The 14,654-nt window shown below is 38.4% G+C and overlaps 1 protein-coding gene across 1 annotated transcript; it reads left to right on the top strand.

Annotated features, from left to right (window-relative positions):
* The first annotated feature begins 838 nt into the window (after window positions 1-838).
* ldlra (low density lipoprotein receptor a) lies at window positions 839-13,833 on the top strand. The gene is made up of 18 exons (XM_051097627.1): window positions 839-1,087; window positions 7,298-7,420; window positions 7,904-8,026; window positions 8,109-8,486; window positions 8,994-9,116; window positions 9,208-9,330; window positions 9,421-9,540; window positions 9,806-9,931; window positions 10,012-10,183; window positions 10,285-10,512; window positions 10,602-10,720; window positions 10,974-11,113; window positions 11,411-11,552; window positions 11,658-11,801; window positions 11,894-12,109; window positions 12,491-12,571; window positions 13,287-13,450; window positions 13,631-13,833. Exons 1-18 carry the CDS (start codon window positions 1,030-1,032, stop codon window positions 13,661-13,663), a joined length of 2,613 nt encoding a protein of 870 aa, XP_050953584.1. The 5' UTR covers window positions 839-1,029; the 3' UTR covers window positions 13,664-13,833.
* The last annotated feature ends 821 nt before the right edge of the window (window positions 13,834-14,654 follow it).

Genomic DNA, 14,654 nt, shown 5'->3' with positions numbered 1-14,654 from the left:
TTACCATCTACATATAAAGCTTACAACATCATGAAATTCCTAAAAATCTTTTCAGGAAAAACGACAGGACGACTCTGAAATATTTTTGTTGATGTCCCAGTGCTGGTTTAAGAAGATTGTGTTCTGATGACGTTTGGGCTACTAGTTCAAGGTTACACATGGAGTCCTTTTTTTTCACAGTGTTTTTACATTGCTGCTAATTTGTCCAGTTAAACATTTGATAATGTGTCCCCAGTATTTATAAACCATGAGATAAGTAAAAACTGTTCCTTTATTTAATTATTTTATGGAAAATATCACTTACAGGAATCAAAATAAAAGTGTTGCTTGTTTTTTACTTTTATATTTCTATCCTACATAATCTGTATAATAATCATGAATATGATTTTGAACTCTCTGACAGATAACTAATGACTGCGGCTTTCCTTTACTCTGTTTCTACACACGAGCATTAAGGTATAGTATTTCAGATCAGTCAAGGTCACAGAAATACGGATATAATTTAGTTTTATGACTTCTGACAGCCTTGAGAGGTAGTTTGACAGGGTAGAGAAGCAGCAATCTCGTCTAGATATATCAGGTTTATGCTTATCAGATCATTCATCTCATTTTTCGCATTATTATTGTTTCCCCTGCCATAAATGATAAGAGGTAATCGCTCAAGATTTCCTACCCCTCTTCTACCTAGAAACTTGTAGAGTAGAATTGTTTGGGATGGGCGTGGACTGCGGTTGGCCACGCCCCCGATTGTGCAATTCTTAAATCACACCACCGAATTCCGTCCCGCGTCACGAAGCCCCGCCCACTCTACGCACCCATTCAAATTCGAATGGCTCAAGTTCAACCACCACAACACAAATATCTGGGTTCACCGCTCCTAAATTAACGCTATACATTTCCCCACTGCGTCAAATTAACACGAGTCCATCTGCTTTATCAGAACTCTTTATTTCATACAAGCATCCTCAATAAAAACCAGAACACAGCAAGCAGAAAAGCGAGGGGGTTTAAACTGCTCATTGAGAGATTATGGAGAGCTCATTAGTATTTTTACTGGCAGTTGCTTTCTTCTGTCATGTTCAAACAGGTGAGTAAACAAGTTTACTTTATCTCTATGATTCTTTAATGAGCGTAGCCATTTTTTAATTAGTACATAAATGCATTTTAACCCATATAGAGATTGTTTTCGGTATCATGCACGTGTTAAGTGACATTAGGATAACATTCAGTCACGCTTAACGTGTGTAAGTGATGTTGTAATTTAAAACGTGGCTTATTTGATCTATACAAATTATATATATATATATATATATATATATATATATATATATGTAGGCAATGTATCCATATGTAACATTCTGCATTAATGAATTCCCTCGCGCTTATGCCTTCTAAAATGTTTATGGAAGTATATTCTAATTATTTTAATACGCATGTGTGTTATTATCTTGCTAAAAGTTGTATTTTAAAGCCGTTATTTGTTATTCTACAGAACGCAAACCATTGCATTGTTCACTTCTGTTTTGCTCAACATGAATGAATTCTCCACTAGTATTGCCTTACAGTAACCACATGTGTCTATACAATCCATGTGTCTGCTATAGGGGCCCCATTCCCCGGTATTTTCGCACACATGCCTTTCCCAGAAGTTCTAAATCATTTGCAGTGTATGATGTCACAAGGACAGTAGCGTAGATCCATGGCATGAGGAACTGGCTTCCCATGCAAACTTATTTTTCTACCAGAAAGGCACGTTACTCATGTTCACAGACAAGAAAAATAGAGGTTTAAATGAACATAGTTTCTATGTTTATGTTGTTTGGTCTCTCAGTGTTGGTTTGGCATGTCTGAGTCTTGCTGGATTGGTACCGGTGTAGATAAAAAGTTGAATAGCATTGCTATTGTTTGAGAAAAAAAGTTAGAAAAATATATGAAAAACAATAAAAACATGTAGAACTTAATCTTCAATAGTGATGGAGGTGTATGTTTGGGTGTAACTGTAGTTAGGCTTCTGATCTCTATAGATTATGCTTATAAATAATTAATTTAAAATTAAGATGATTGTAAATTCAGTTTAAAAATAATCACAATTTGACTTTAGGTTCAGTAAAGTGAAATTATTTTACTGTGTGGGTGCCAAATCATGTTTCACCCCAGAATATTTTGATAGGTTCACCCATATGTTGGATTAACTCTTATGGTCAAACAGATTGTTTTATAGACTGGTAGCACTGATGGTTTTATTGTACACGGTTAATCTTTTACACATGAGAAAGGTGAAAGATATATTGTAGAGAGATATGACATGCTTCTGTTTTCTTTTAACTGGTATCTACATGTGCAGATGATGTCATGCAGGTTCTAGTGAAGCAAGCACAATACGCCACAAATATTTCATTACATGAGAAGATAACCTTCTCGTAGCTTAGAAGGTTTCTTGAGGACTTTTATCAGTTATGATGCATTTTAGTTAGGCAGTATGGGAAAAACCAGATAAACTTTCCATAACATCCTTGGCTTGGCTGCTCTGCATCTTTCTCCACCCTGAAGATGTCTTGATAGTAGGCTGTTTAGATAATCAGACACACTGTGTGTGGAAGAAACGTCCAAGAAAAAAGCAAACAGCCACGTTGCATACTGTGGCCAAACTCAAAGTGCATCTGTACAAACTGAAAAATACATGGTGCTTTGAAGTAAGGATGGAAGATTTGGCAAAAAAAAAAAAAAAACCTCTAATTTTTTCACAACTTTGACTGATTTAGGATAACAATTTCAATATGATTAACTACAGCATGATTTAAGTTCTGTTTATTAAAACATGCAAAAGTATCTGATTAAAGAAATTATATTGACATGAAGTGGTCAACATGGAGTAAATGTTCAAAACTAGTATATTTAGTACCTAGATTAGTATGACACCAGTAGCAGGCTGTTTTGACAGTAAATTGTCAATGTGTATAATATGCTAATATTTTTATTTAAAACTTTATTTCCTTGATTTATATATAAAATAAGTTATGGCAAAACATGACATTTGAAAACCAGGAAACTCTTTGAATAGATGATGCCAACTCAAGGTCAAAAACGGTTTTATATCAACGGAAGGTTTGTCTTTAAATACTGATAAGACCTATTTACATGTTACATTTGTGTAATCATTAATCAGTTTATGTTCACATTTGCATTATAAGATAGACAACTCTGAATCCTGATTGGATGAGCCAGGTTGGAAGGTGTTGTAAAATGGTCGCTATAAAGTTAATATGTTTCTGAATTATTGTGTGAAGTTGCTACATTGCTTGGCAACAGCCAATTATAAGCCTAATGAACTTTGTGGTGATTCATTTTAAATATTACAAATATTTATCTAATAATAAGTTATTAGATAAATAGTTATTTTTCTTACAAAATTAATAAGCCACTTAAGGTTGTGCTGATTTTGCTATTTCTTTAGTAAAAAAAAAAAAAAAAATTGGCATAAAAGCAACTTTCGCGTCAGTTTTCAGAGAAATAGGTGACCCAGATCCATTGAGCCGTAGGCTAAAGCCATCAAAAGGCCATTATCAACACATCATTATTCCCCTCACAACTATGAATACTAACTAATGAACGTCACATGACTCTTCCACTTCTGCTTGAGTAAAGGTCTGTTTACACCAAGGACGATAACTATTACAGAGCGTTTGATTAAGCATACGTGAGTACACAGAAGCTACGATCTATCACGCCAAAAGTAACACAAAGCCTAGTCTATTGCTATTTATTGGAAGGAAGACGCACTATGTCCATTCATCAACTGAAAACAGCTTAGACCAAGAGATCGATTGTGATTTAAGAATATTGTTTTGGTTTTAAATTTTTTAAACACTGCGATGTCGTCCTGTAGATTCATGATTAAAAACCAAAATGTGAACAAAACACACAAAAAAATGTGTTTTTGTAATTAAAATATGAAAATTAAAATGATGGGTAATAAAAGATTATGACGGAATTTTCACGACCCTGTCCGTCAAAATGACAGACAATGTTGAAGTCTAGGGCAACCTCTGAGATATAGTTTAGTATTAGAAAGATATAGTTATAAAAATCGTTTTCAGTATTAAAGAACGGCAGAGTCCGCACAGAGAAACTATATAATTGGAATCACCTTAAGAACGATTTTGTCCAGTTGATTAACAATAAAAACGTGGACAGCCAATCAGAATTAGTTCTGCTATAAGCAGCAGATGAGCGTCGCTATTGTCCGCTGATGTGACCTTTTTCATGCTTTAACGGGTTGAGAGTTGGGAACGGGATCAAAGGACCACGAGTCGGGACTCGAACTCGGGTCGGCAAAAGTGAAGTTACACTATATGTCAGTGCTTTAACCACTAGGCTGTCTGCACCAACCGTATAGTTTTGTTTATAGTTATCGTTCTTAGTGTGAATGGGCCTTAAAGCCAAGGACAATAACCATAAAGATAAGATAAAGATATAGTTCTAAAAATCTATCTTAATAATATTACTCCACACCACAGCTATAACGATAATGGCACAAACTATATTGTTGTAATCACTTCAGAACTTTTTTTCCAGCTGATGAATGATAAAAACATTGACCCCAAATCAGAATCAATCCTGCTATAACAAGCTTGAGAATTTAAAGCGGAAGACAAGTGTGCGCTTAGAATAAACAGATGATATCATCCGCTGGTGTGGACGCTAATATATTTATTTTTATAGTTGCTGTACCTGGTTTGAATGGGCCTTAACAGTGGGTGGTTAGGAGCAATGTCTTTAAGTATCTTTGTTTAATTATCAGTTTAAAGGTGACCTATTATGCCCCTTTGCACAAGATGTAAAATAAGTCTCTGATGTCCCCAGAGTGTATACGTGACGTTTTAGCTCAAAATACCTAAATTTTTATAGCTAGTTAAAATTGCCACTTTTAGGGTATAAGCCAAAATGCGCTGTTTTTGTATTTGTCTCTTTAAATGCGAATGAGCTGGTGCTCCCAGCCCCCTTTTCAGAAGAGGGCAGAGCTTCAAGAGCCTGCAAAAATGAAACAGGACAATCTCACACACAAAAACATGTCTCATACTCTCAGTAGCAGTGTTCAGCCGTATAAATTCGAACTGGAAACATCTAAAAGTCAGCCATCTGATTGTACTGTGCATAATAAATGCATGTTTATGAATTATACAGACGGGGAACACGGTGCGATTAAAAATAACCACTGGTCTCATGGTGCTTTCGCATGCTATCACAAATTTTGTAAGTCCCACTTGTGACTATGAGCTCGACAAATTCAAGTGTTGGACTTTATTTCTGTTTTCCTTGTGGGGCCTGAAATGTCAAAAGTTTTACCCTTTTTTTGTGGGAACATTTGGTCTTCCCAATGTAGGTTAAACCAATGGACACGAAATGATGCCCCTTGATTGATATTGACAAAAAAAATTTTTAAGGTTTTTTTTGTTGTTGATAATAGTAATTAATATTTTGCTGAATGTGTTTTTCTGCTGGTTTAGGCTTGTCATGGATAAATAAATATAATATCAATAATAAAACATCCAGTAGGTGGCGGCAAGTGTCTGTTTTAATAAATGATAAATAAAACAACCTGAATCTCCGCGGATATGTGCCTCACAGACATGAGAAATATATGTATAGAAAGCTTGAAATGTCTACTTTTCAATGAAGTTAGAAAACAAAATATTCTTAGATAAAGTAATCCATATTATACCAACGCAAGCTCCAGTTTTTCCTGTCTAAACTCATTATCTCTACTGTGATCGCCTACAAGTGGCTCCACTTTTCAAGTTTTAAACGCGCAGACATGCAGGTGAACCCTTATAAAAATTAACCATGGTTTTACTACAAAGAAAACAAAAACAAAACATGGTTCCTGCAGTTAAACCATGGTAACCACAAATTAACCATGGTCTTGCTACACTAACCATATAGTTTAATGGTATTTGTAATAAAACTATGCTTATACCAATGGTAATCAATGTGCCAAAAACCATGATTACTACACTTTTACTATAATAAAACCATGGTTAATTTTCATAAGGGAATGCCCACATCACCTAAACAAACGTGAACATTTACTTTGCTCATCTCTGCTACTTTTTATTTCTGGTAAAAGACATGCTGAGAGGAATAAGCTAGAATTTAATAATAATAATAATGATAACCATTATTTAACCAGGTAGTTGAGAACCAGTTCTCATTTACAATAAAATTTACCTTAGAAGAAGAATGCAACATGAAAATTATAGACAGTTACGCTGCATTTTATTGTCAGTAACGGTAATGGCATTGTAACAGGGGAAACAATAATTTGTTTGATTACTTGTTAATAACGCTGTTTATTTAAAATGCTGTTATTCCTACTGATGTTTTTCCGAGACATTTCCTTCGAAAATTAAATTTAACCACAGTGTCCTCAGCGGCTCAGATGGAGGGAGTTTTTGGAGACTCCTATGTTCGTTGGTGCATTAGAAAGCACAACAACTTGTAATGCCTCTTTGGCGCTGACATTGTATATCTCCAGTAATGGCAGACTGCTGCTTCTCAATCAGGGCTATGTCTATGCTAATAGGGCAGAGATCATCACAAATGGATGGGATTTCTCCCTACGATGAAGTGTATGTAGGGAGAAATCTAGAATCGCATGTTCAGAGAGACTGTTTGGATTATAATAAAATGAGTGAGTGGATTTTTACCATTATAGGCAGGTTGTTTTTACACACTGCGGCCACACAGTTGTATTCAAATACCTTATAAAAGTGATTTTTGGATAATAAGACCCGTTTAAAGGTTTACTACTACTTTCAATAGATTAGAAGTCAGCCATTGTTGCATCCAGCCAATGTCAAGAGCATGTTTCTTTCTGTTTGTGTATGACCATATCATTTTAAAATGATGCAGAGCTGTCTTTATGATCGTTGGTGTCATGTTACTCACAGCAAGCGTCATCCTTAATTAAGAGCCAGAAGACCTGCTCTTACGGGCATTGCCATACATTCTCTTTCAGATTACAAAACAGGAAAAACTTGACACCATCTTTGTCCATACGTGTCACAATCAGTAAATCATACGTAGGTAGACCAAGATAACATTGTTAATACTGTTAGCACTAGATTGTGTACAGTGATATGCTTAGATGTTAGGGCTAAGGAAGATGATAAGGTAAAAAAAAAAACTGATTCGCCCTCAAGTTATCTCTGTGACCTCAAATCAGTAAAATAACATGCTTAAGGTATTAAATAAAGTGTCACTTACGTGAAGCATCACTTATGTCTCCATCTTACAGATGTTTTAACTTGTGGACCACGGCAGTATCAGTGTGGCAATGGAAAGTGTATCACATCGAGATGGGTATGTGATGAAACTGATGACTGTGGTGACGGCACTGATGAACTTCCTGCTGCCTGCTGTAAGTGTTAATGTAACATTATTAATACTATTTGCAAATGATTTAAATGTGGTTAACTGTGTTAATCCATAGTTGACCATTCTACATTCTCATTGGAAGCTGAATGAAATGTATTCAAAAGTAGGCCATCACTGATATTAAAATTCTGTCTGATATCAATAAGGCGAAAATTATTTGGAAATGGAAATTCTGTTATTAATTACTCACCCTCATGTCGTTTCAAACCTGTAAGACCTTCGTTCATCTTCGAAACACAAATTAAGATATTTTTGATTAAATCCGAGAGCTTTCTAACCCTGCATACAGCAATGCAACTGACAAGTTTGAGGCCCAGAAAGATAGTAAGGACATTGTTAAACTAGTCCATGTGACATCAGTGGTTCAAGCGTAATTTTATGAAGCTACGAGAATACTTTTCATGCAAAGAAAACAAAAATAATAACTTTTTTTCAACAAGTTCCTCTTGTCCGTGTCTGTTTTTAGTGGCCAAAACCTGCAGACCGAGTGAATTCAGCTGTGGTGGGCGACTAAACCAGTGTGTGCCAAAGAGCTGGAAGTGTGATGGCAAAGCGGACTGTGAGAATGGTGCGGATGAGGAAGGCTGTGGTGAGTGACATCTTGAAGTCATGTATTTCTTCTTTATGCTGCCAGTGTGCATGTGTGTTTAAATTTCCATCACCTCTTACAGCTCCTCGGCAGTGTCTGAATGGCGAATTTCGCTGTGGCAGCGGCCAGTGTGTGACTGCCGCATTTGTGTGCGATGATGAGAGAGACTGTGATGACGGCAGTGATGAAGTCTCCTGTCCGCCCACCACGTGTAGCGCTGGCTCCTTCAGGTGCAACAACGCACAGTGTGTGCCTCGACTGTGGGTCTGTGATGGAGATGCCGACTGTGCCGACGGCTCAGACGAATTACCTCAGAAATGCAGTGCAGGAACTCCTAAACCCACCAAAAACCCTTGCACCTCTATGGAATTCCATTGCGGCAGTGGGGAATGCATACACAGTAGCTGGAAATGCGATGGGGGAGAAGATTGCTTGGATCGCTCTGATGAGAAAAACTGCTGTAAGAATTGTTGATTTTACATTTGCCAGTTCTTTCTGCTATTGACCTTCATTCATCTTCGGAACACAAATTAAGATATTTTCGATGAAATCTGAGAGCTTTCTGACCCTGCACAGACAGCAACGTAACCATGTTCAGTGTCCAGAAAGGTAGTCAGAACATCGTTAAAATAGTCCATGTGACATCAGTGGTTCAACCTTAATGTTATGAAGCTACAAGAATACTATTTGTTCACAAAGAAAACAAAAATAACGACTTTATTCAACAATTTCTTCTTCACGGATAAATACGAATTTGCACTACAAATAAATTGTTGTACAGTTAGTGTGAGAAGCATTATACACCAGTGAGATTTTACGTGGGTGGGGCTACACAGCAGAAATAGAAACCAAGGAATTGATAAATTGGACTGTCGTCGAAAGTCACGGCAGATAACTGATAACGGTTTTCTCATCAGTAGCCATTTTAGCCTCATGACGAACTATTTTTTGTTTTCCCTACGAACAGCCTTGCCCACATGCCGACCGGATGAGTTCCAATGTGGTGACAGATCTTGCATTCATGGCAGCCGGCAGTGCAACCACGTATATGACTGCAAAGATATGAGTGATGAGCTGGGCTGTGTTAATGGTAAACCATACGTATTATGCCCTTTATTCAACTGATATGCAAAATATATGCTTTAGGTGTGAAACTTATAGTTCTCCTTTCTGATTTTTAGCAACCCATTGTGAGCCGCCACACAGGTTTAAGTGCCGCAGTGGTGAATGCATCAGCATGGAAAAAGTTTGCAACAAACAACGGGACTGCAGGGATTGGTCCGACGAGCCATTACGGGAATGTGGTAAATAAACACTGCATTCAAGGAGGTGACTTGCCTAGAATTTTGTCAAAAATCAACCTGTGCTAAAGTATGTGTTTTTTAAATTCACAGATTCTAACGAATGTCTTTACAACAACGGGGGTTGCTCTCATATCTGTAATGACCTGAAGATTGGTTACGAGTGCCTGTGTCCCACTGGCTTTCAATTGGCGGACAAGAGACGCTGTGAAGGTACAAAACTGAATTTGGTTCCCATACTGAATCATCTGGATGTCTGGTCATAGTACGTTTCACAGACCTTGGTGCAGAGCCAGTTCAAAGACTGATTTCATTCATTTCATTTGGACTTTAAACTTATTTGCTTTTTCTGATCTAAAAATAAGGTTAGAGTTCATGCTTCAAGTCCATGCTTTTGCTGCCTGTCATAATTCATTGGTTCTGAAGCAACAAAATGACCGTTCAACTCCAAACCCACATGCTTGTTTGATTTCTTCAGACATTGATGAGTGTGCCAACCCAGACACCTGCAGCCAAATCTGCGTCAACCAGATAGGTAGTTACAAGTGTGAGTGCGAGGATGGCTACCAGATGGACCCAGCCAGCAAGGCTTGCAAAGCTATTGGTACAGCTTTTAAGCTTCCAAATAGTAATATCCCATAATTGCATGCTGATAAACTCATACTCACAAACATGGTTCTACAGGAACCATTGCCTACCTGTTTTTCACCAATCGCCACGAGGTAAGGAAGATGACTCTGGATCGTAGCGAGTATACACGTGTCATTCCCCGCCTGAAGAACGTTGTGGCACTGGATATGAATGTTGCTTCCAGGGAGATCTACTGGTCGGATTTATCCCTCAAAAAGATCTACAGGTAAATCTTTGGAGTCATGATCAGTCTTGGGTCTCTGAGGATCAATTGCTTCTTTCCCAACTGACCGGTGCCTAGTGTCACATCTTGCCTTTATTTCCCAGAGCACCAATGGATACAGCAGACAACTCCTCCCAACACAGTGTTGTGATTGGCAGTGACTTAGATGCACCGGAAGGCATCGCCTTCGACTGGATCCACGGAAACATCTACTGGACTGACAGTATCAAAGGCGCCATCTCTGTAGCAACAGCGGATGGGAGCAGACGCAAGACTCTCTTCAAAGAAAACCTGGCCAAGCCACGTGCAATTGTGGTCGATCCTATTAAGAAGTATGCCAAGTCCTAGAAACTTTAAAAAGTAGGGATAAACTACATGGGCAAGTGGTTTACTATGTTAAATCTTCTCTGATATGTTGTAGCTTCATGTTCTGGACTGACTGGGGCACACCAGCTAAGATCGAGAGAGGTGGACTTAATGGAGGGGACCGCTATGCCCTGGTTACAGATAACATTGTCTGGCCCAACGGAATAACCCTTGGTATGAACGTGTCCACTTACATAACTGTCCACAACTCAGTTCTGGAGGGCCAGTGTTCTTCAGAGTTTAGTTAGAACCTGCCTCAACACACCTGCCTAGAAGTTTCTTGCATGCCTAGTAAGACCTGGATTAGCTGGTTCAGATGTATAGCTAAACTCTGCAGGACACCGGCCCTTCAGGACCAAGTTTGGAGACCCCTGGTCCACAGTGTAACTTTGGTCTGACCCACTTTCTTGTCTTGTCCCATGCCTAGACCTTTTGAACCAGCGTCTGTACTGGGTCGACTCCAAACTGCACACCCTCTCCAGCATCAGCGTGCAGGGAGATGGTCGGCGTACTCTGATCATTGACCAGGGCAAACTTGCCCACCCTCTGGGTCTCACTGTTTTTGAGGTAGCACTTTCAAACTCCTTTTCAACTTGTTTTTGGAAGACCTTGTTTAGGTGGTTATCTCAGGGGTCTTCAACCCTGCTCCTAGGGACCCACTGTCCTGAAAAGTTTATTTCCAACCTGCTTCAGCACACCTGCCTGCAATTTTCAAGCAGTTTTAAGGAGCTTGATTGGCCACTTCAGGTGTGTTTGATTAGGGTTGTAGCTAAAGTTTTCGGGAGAGCGGGTCCCCAGAAACAGGGTTGAAGACCTCTAGGTTGTCTGAATGTTCACTCAAGAATTCGCCATTGTCATTTCTAGGAGAAAGTGTTTTGGACAGATGTGAGCAATAACGCAATTCTAAGTGCGAATCGTGTGACTGGAAGCGACATCACAAAAGTGGCCGAACACCTTTCGTCCCCAGAGGACATCGTCTTGTACCACAACCTCAAGCAACCGAGTGGTATGTCAGCCACATTTGACTGTACCTTTCAACTAATTGATTTTCCATCCAAAATGCGAAATAGTCTTCAGTGTATTTCTGAACGTATTCTGGATGTCTTTCCAGGAACCAACTGGTGCAGGGTCAACAATGGTGGATGTGAATTTCTGTGCCTGGCTGCCCCTCAAATCAACAGATTCTCACCCAAGTACACTTGTGCTTGCCCAGACAACATGATGTTGGCCAGTGACATGCGAAAATGTGTTCAAGGCAAGTCAGATTTGGGGCTTGTTGTTGAGGCATGGATGTAATGTAATTCCTGCTGATTTCTACATCTATAACGTTTGCTTTGTTTTGAACAGCTGTAGTGACTACAAAACCTCCTGTCAAGCCTGAAATTGTTACAACTAGTCGTCCTCAAGTGCCTTTAAAGACAACACCCAAACCTGCTGGCCCTTCCACTACCAATGTGCAACCTTCATCTACTCCTGCTCCTGTGATCCCTAATCGACCCACTCAAGCTGCCCCAATCAAGCCTTCCCAAACCACAACTACACTTCCTTTATCCACCCAGACAGGTACGTCTTGCTTTATCCACCCAGACATTACCATCTGTCCCGGCCTTCTCATTTTCCTGGCAAACCCAAGCCCCAAACCTAATCTCAAGACTCTAGAGCAGGATTCTTCAGATCTTGCCCTTGAGGGTCAATGCGCTGTAGAGTTTTGCTCCAACCCTGATCAAACTCACCTACTTGTGAATTTCAGATGATCCTGAAGACATTGATTAGCATGCTCAGGTGTGTTGGATGAGGGTTAGAGCTAAACTTTTCAGGAAAGTGGATATTGTGGGCCAGATTTGAGGATCCCTGTCCTAGAGATTCCTGAACCCTCCAAGATGATCTTACGGTTTTACTGAAATGTGTGAAATCTGTTTTACAATTTTCATTATTTCTCCTTAGATGACCACAACAGTAATGTTAATGCTCTGTCGAAAGCATCATCTTCCACACCCTTGGCTTTGTACATTTTGCTTCCTCTAGGTGAGTTCCTCAATGCAAATGCTTAAACAAGCATGTATAAATGTGTTGTGATCCAAGAGAATTTTAAATGGATTGTTCACCTAACATCACCTCATTACCCCATGATTTACTCACCTTCAAGCCATTCTAGCTGTGTATGACTTTCTTCTGTCAGAAGCATACAAGCTTTATAATGGCAGTGAGTGGCTGTTGAGATTCACTAGTCCAATAGAAGTCCAATAAAGTGCATCCATCCATCAAAAAAAGTACATGTTTGTGTGAGGAAAAATATCCATATTTAAAACTTGATAAACCATAATCTCTAGCTTCAGCTAATCCCTTTAAGGTATTATGTACACAAATGCTGTTCCAAGAGGTCGGCAATTTAAAAGTCACAATGTAACCCGAAGTAACGATGGATCTTTTACGTATTTGTGACATACATCCAAGTGAATACTGAAAAGGATCAAATGTAGAATGGTACTTGGTTCTATTCATTAGGTATTGGTTGTATCTTACCAATATGCTAATGGCAAACTCTTAAAATCAGTTCTGAGCTGTTTGGGTGGTGTACGGTGTTGCTGACAATGTATAATGTCCCAAATCAGTCACTGATGAGGTTCCATGATGCCTAGACAGCAAAGCAGCTCATATAGTTTTGTAATAGCAATTATACTTCTCTTATCTATTCTGTCTCCTCAAGACTCTCATTCTAACATGTCTCATCTTTTTAAAGCAATCCTGTGTTTGGTTGTGGGTGGCGCTGTGCTGTTATGGAAAAAGTGGCGTCAGAAAAATACCAACAGCATCCATTTTGACAACCCGGTTTATCAAAAGACCACAGAGGACCAGGTGCATCTATGCAGAAACGGTAGTTCTGAAGGCTATTTTTACCCACAGGTACGATATACTTCATAAAAAAATATATACTCATTACACAACAACACTATATTTATGTTAGCATATTAGTCTTAGCTAATGTCTTGGAGTATTGTTAACTTTATCGGTTTACTATTAAGCCTTCTGGTGTATAAGGTAATTGCTGTGTCTAATAATGATGGTCTTATTTGGTTTTCACAGAGACAGATTGTGAGTATTGATGATGAAATATGATAACAACATTGAGGTCCATGCCAAAACTGACAACGTTTCAACACAATAGCCATATTTGATGTCTTCCCTACTTGGAGGTCAGTTCTTCAGTAAAGAAATCTGGAGAACAGATACAAACAGCCTTTTCACACAAGGCATTTGATGCAAAAAACAAACAAAAAAAAAAACAATCAAGAGCTGACGGTTTAGAGCAGATGCGAGAAGAAAAAAAAACAGAAACAAAGAAACCTCAGACAACAACAACCTCAGCTTATCAAGGCTGCTTAGCACTTCACTTAATATAAATAATACACAAATGATGAATAATGATATATTTTAACAGCACTTAAAGATCAAGGTTTTATTCTCATGAGATGTCAATGATAATGTTATTGTAAATATTGTGTTTAAATTTTGTTTTAGTTTTTTTTTTTTTTGCAGGGATCAAAAAACTTTTTTTTTTTAGAACATTTGTGACGTAATTTGAAATCCAGGCTAAAGTCTCAAAATCTAATTATGACATAAGCCTCAAAGGTTGATTTCAGTCAGTAATTTTATTGTGATTTCAATCTTTGACCTTACTCAGTCAATATTAAAGATATCAAGGTCATATTTTTAGAGAATGTGGTCTACCTTATAAGGGATGATTTTATGTAGACAACAGTAAATCACAAATAATTTGCTGGGTTTTCATAGCCAGGGTCACATTCAGGGTTGCCAGGTTTTCACAACAAAACCCGCCCAATTGCTACTCAAAACTACTAAGTATAAGGGGGATCCCCCACTAAAAATCGCAATCTGGGGGGTAAAATACACATTTTTTTGGCAGGATTCCCCTGGTAAAATTAGCATCCCAGGGGCTAAATGTTACATTATTGGGGTCGCTTCAACCCGTGGACATGAAAAACAACCCGCGGCAACAGTGTTAAAGTAGCCCAATTCTGCGGGAAAACCATGGACTTGGCAACACTGGTCACATTTATGTAATTTAATTCACATGTTAATTAATTAA

Source organism: Labeo rohita, chromosome 3, assembly GCF_022985175.1.
Source record: "Labeo rohita strain BAU-BD-2019 chromosome 3, IGBB_LRoh.1.0, whole genome shotgun sequence".
Taxonomy (NCBI): domain Eukaryota; kingdom Metazoa; phylum Chordata; class Actinopteri; order Cypriniformes; family Cyprinidae; genus Labeo; species Labeo rohita.
This window is presented reverse-complemented; position numbering and strand designations above follow the sequence as displayed.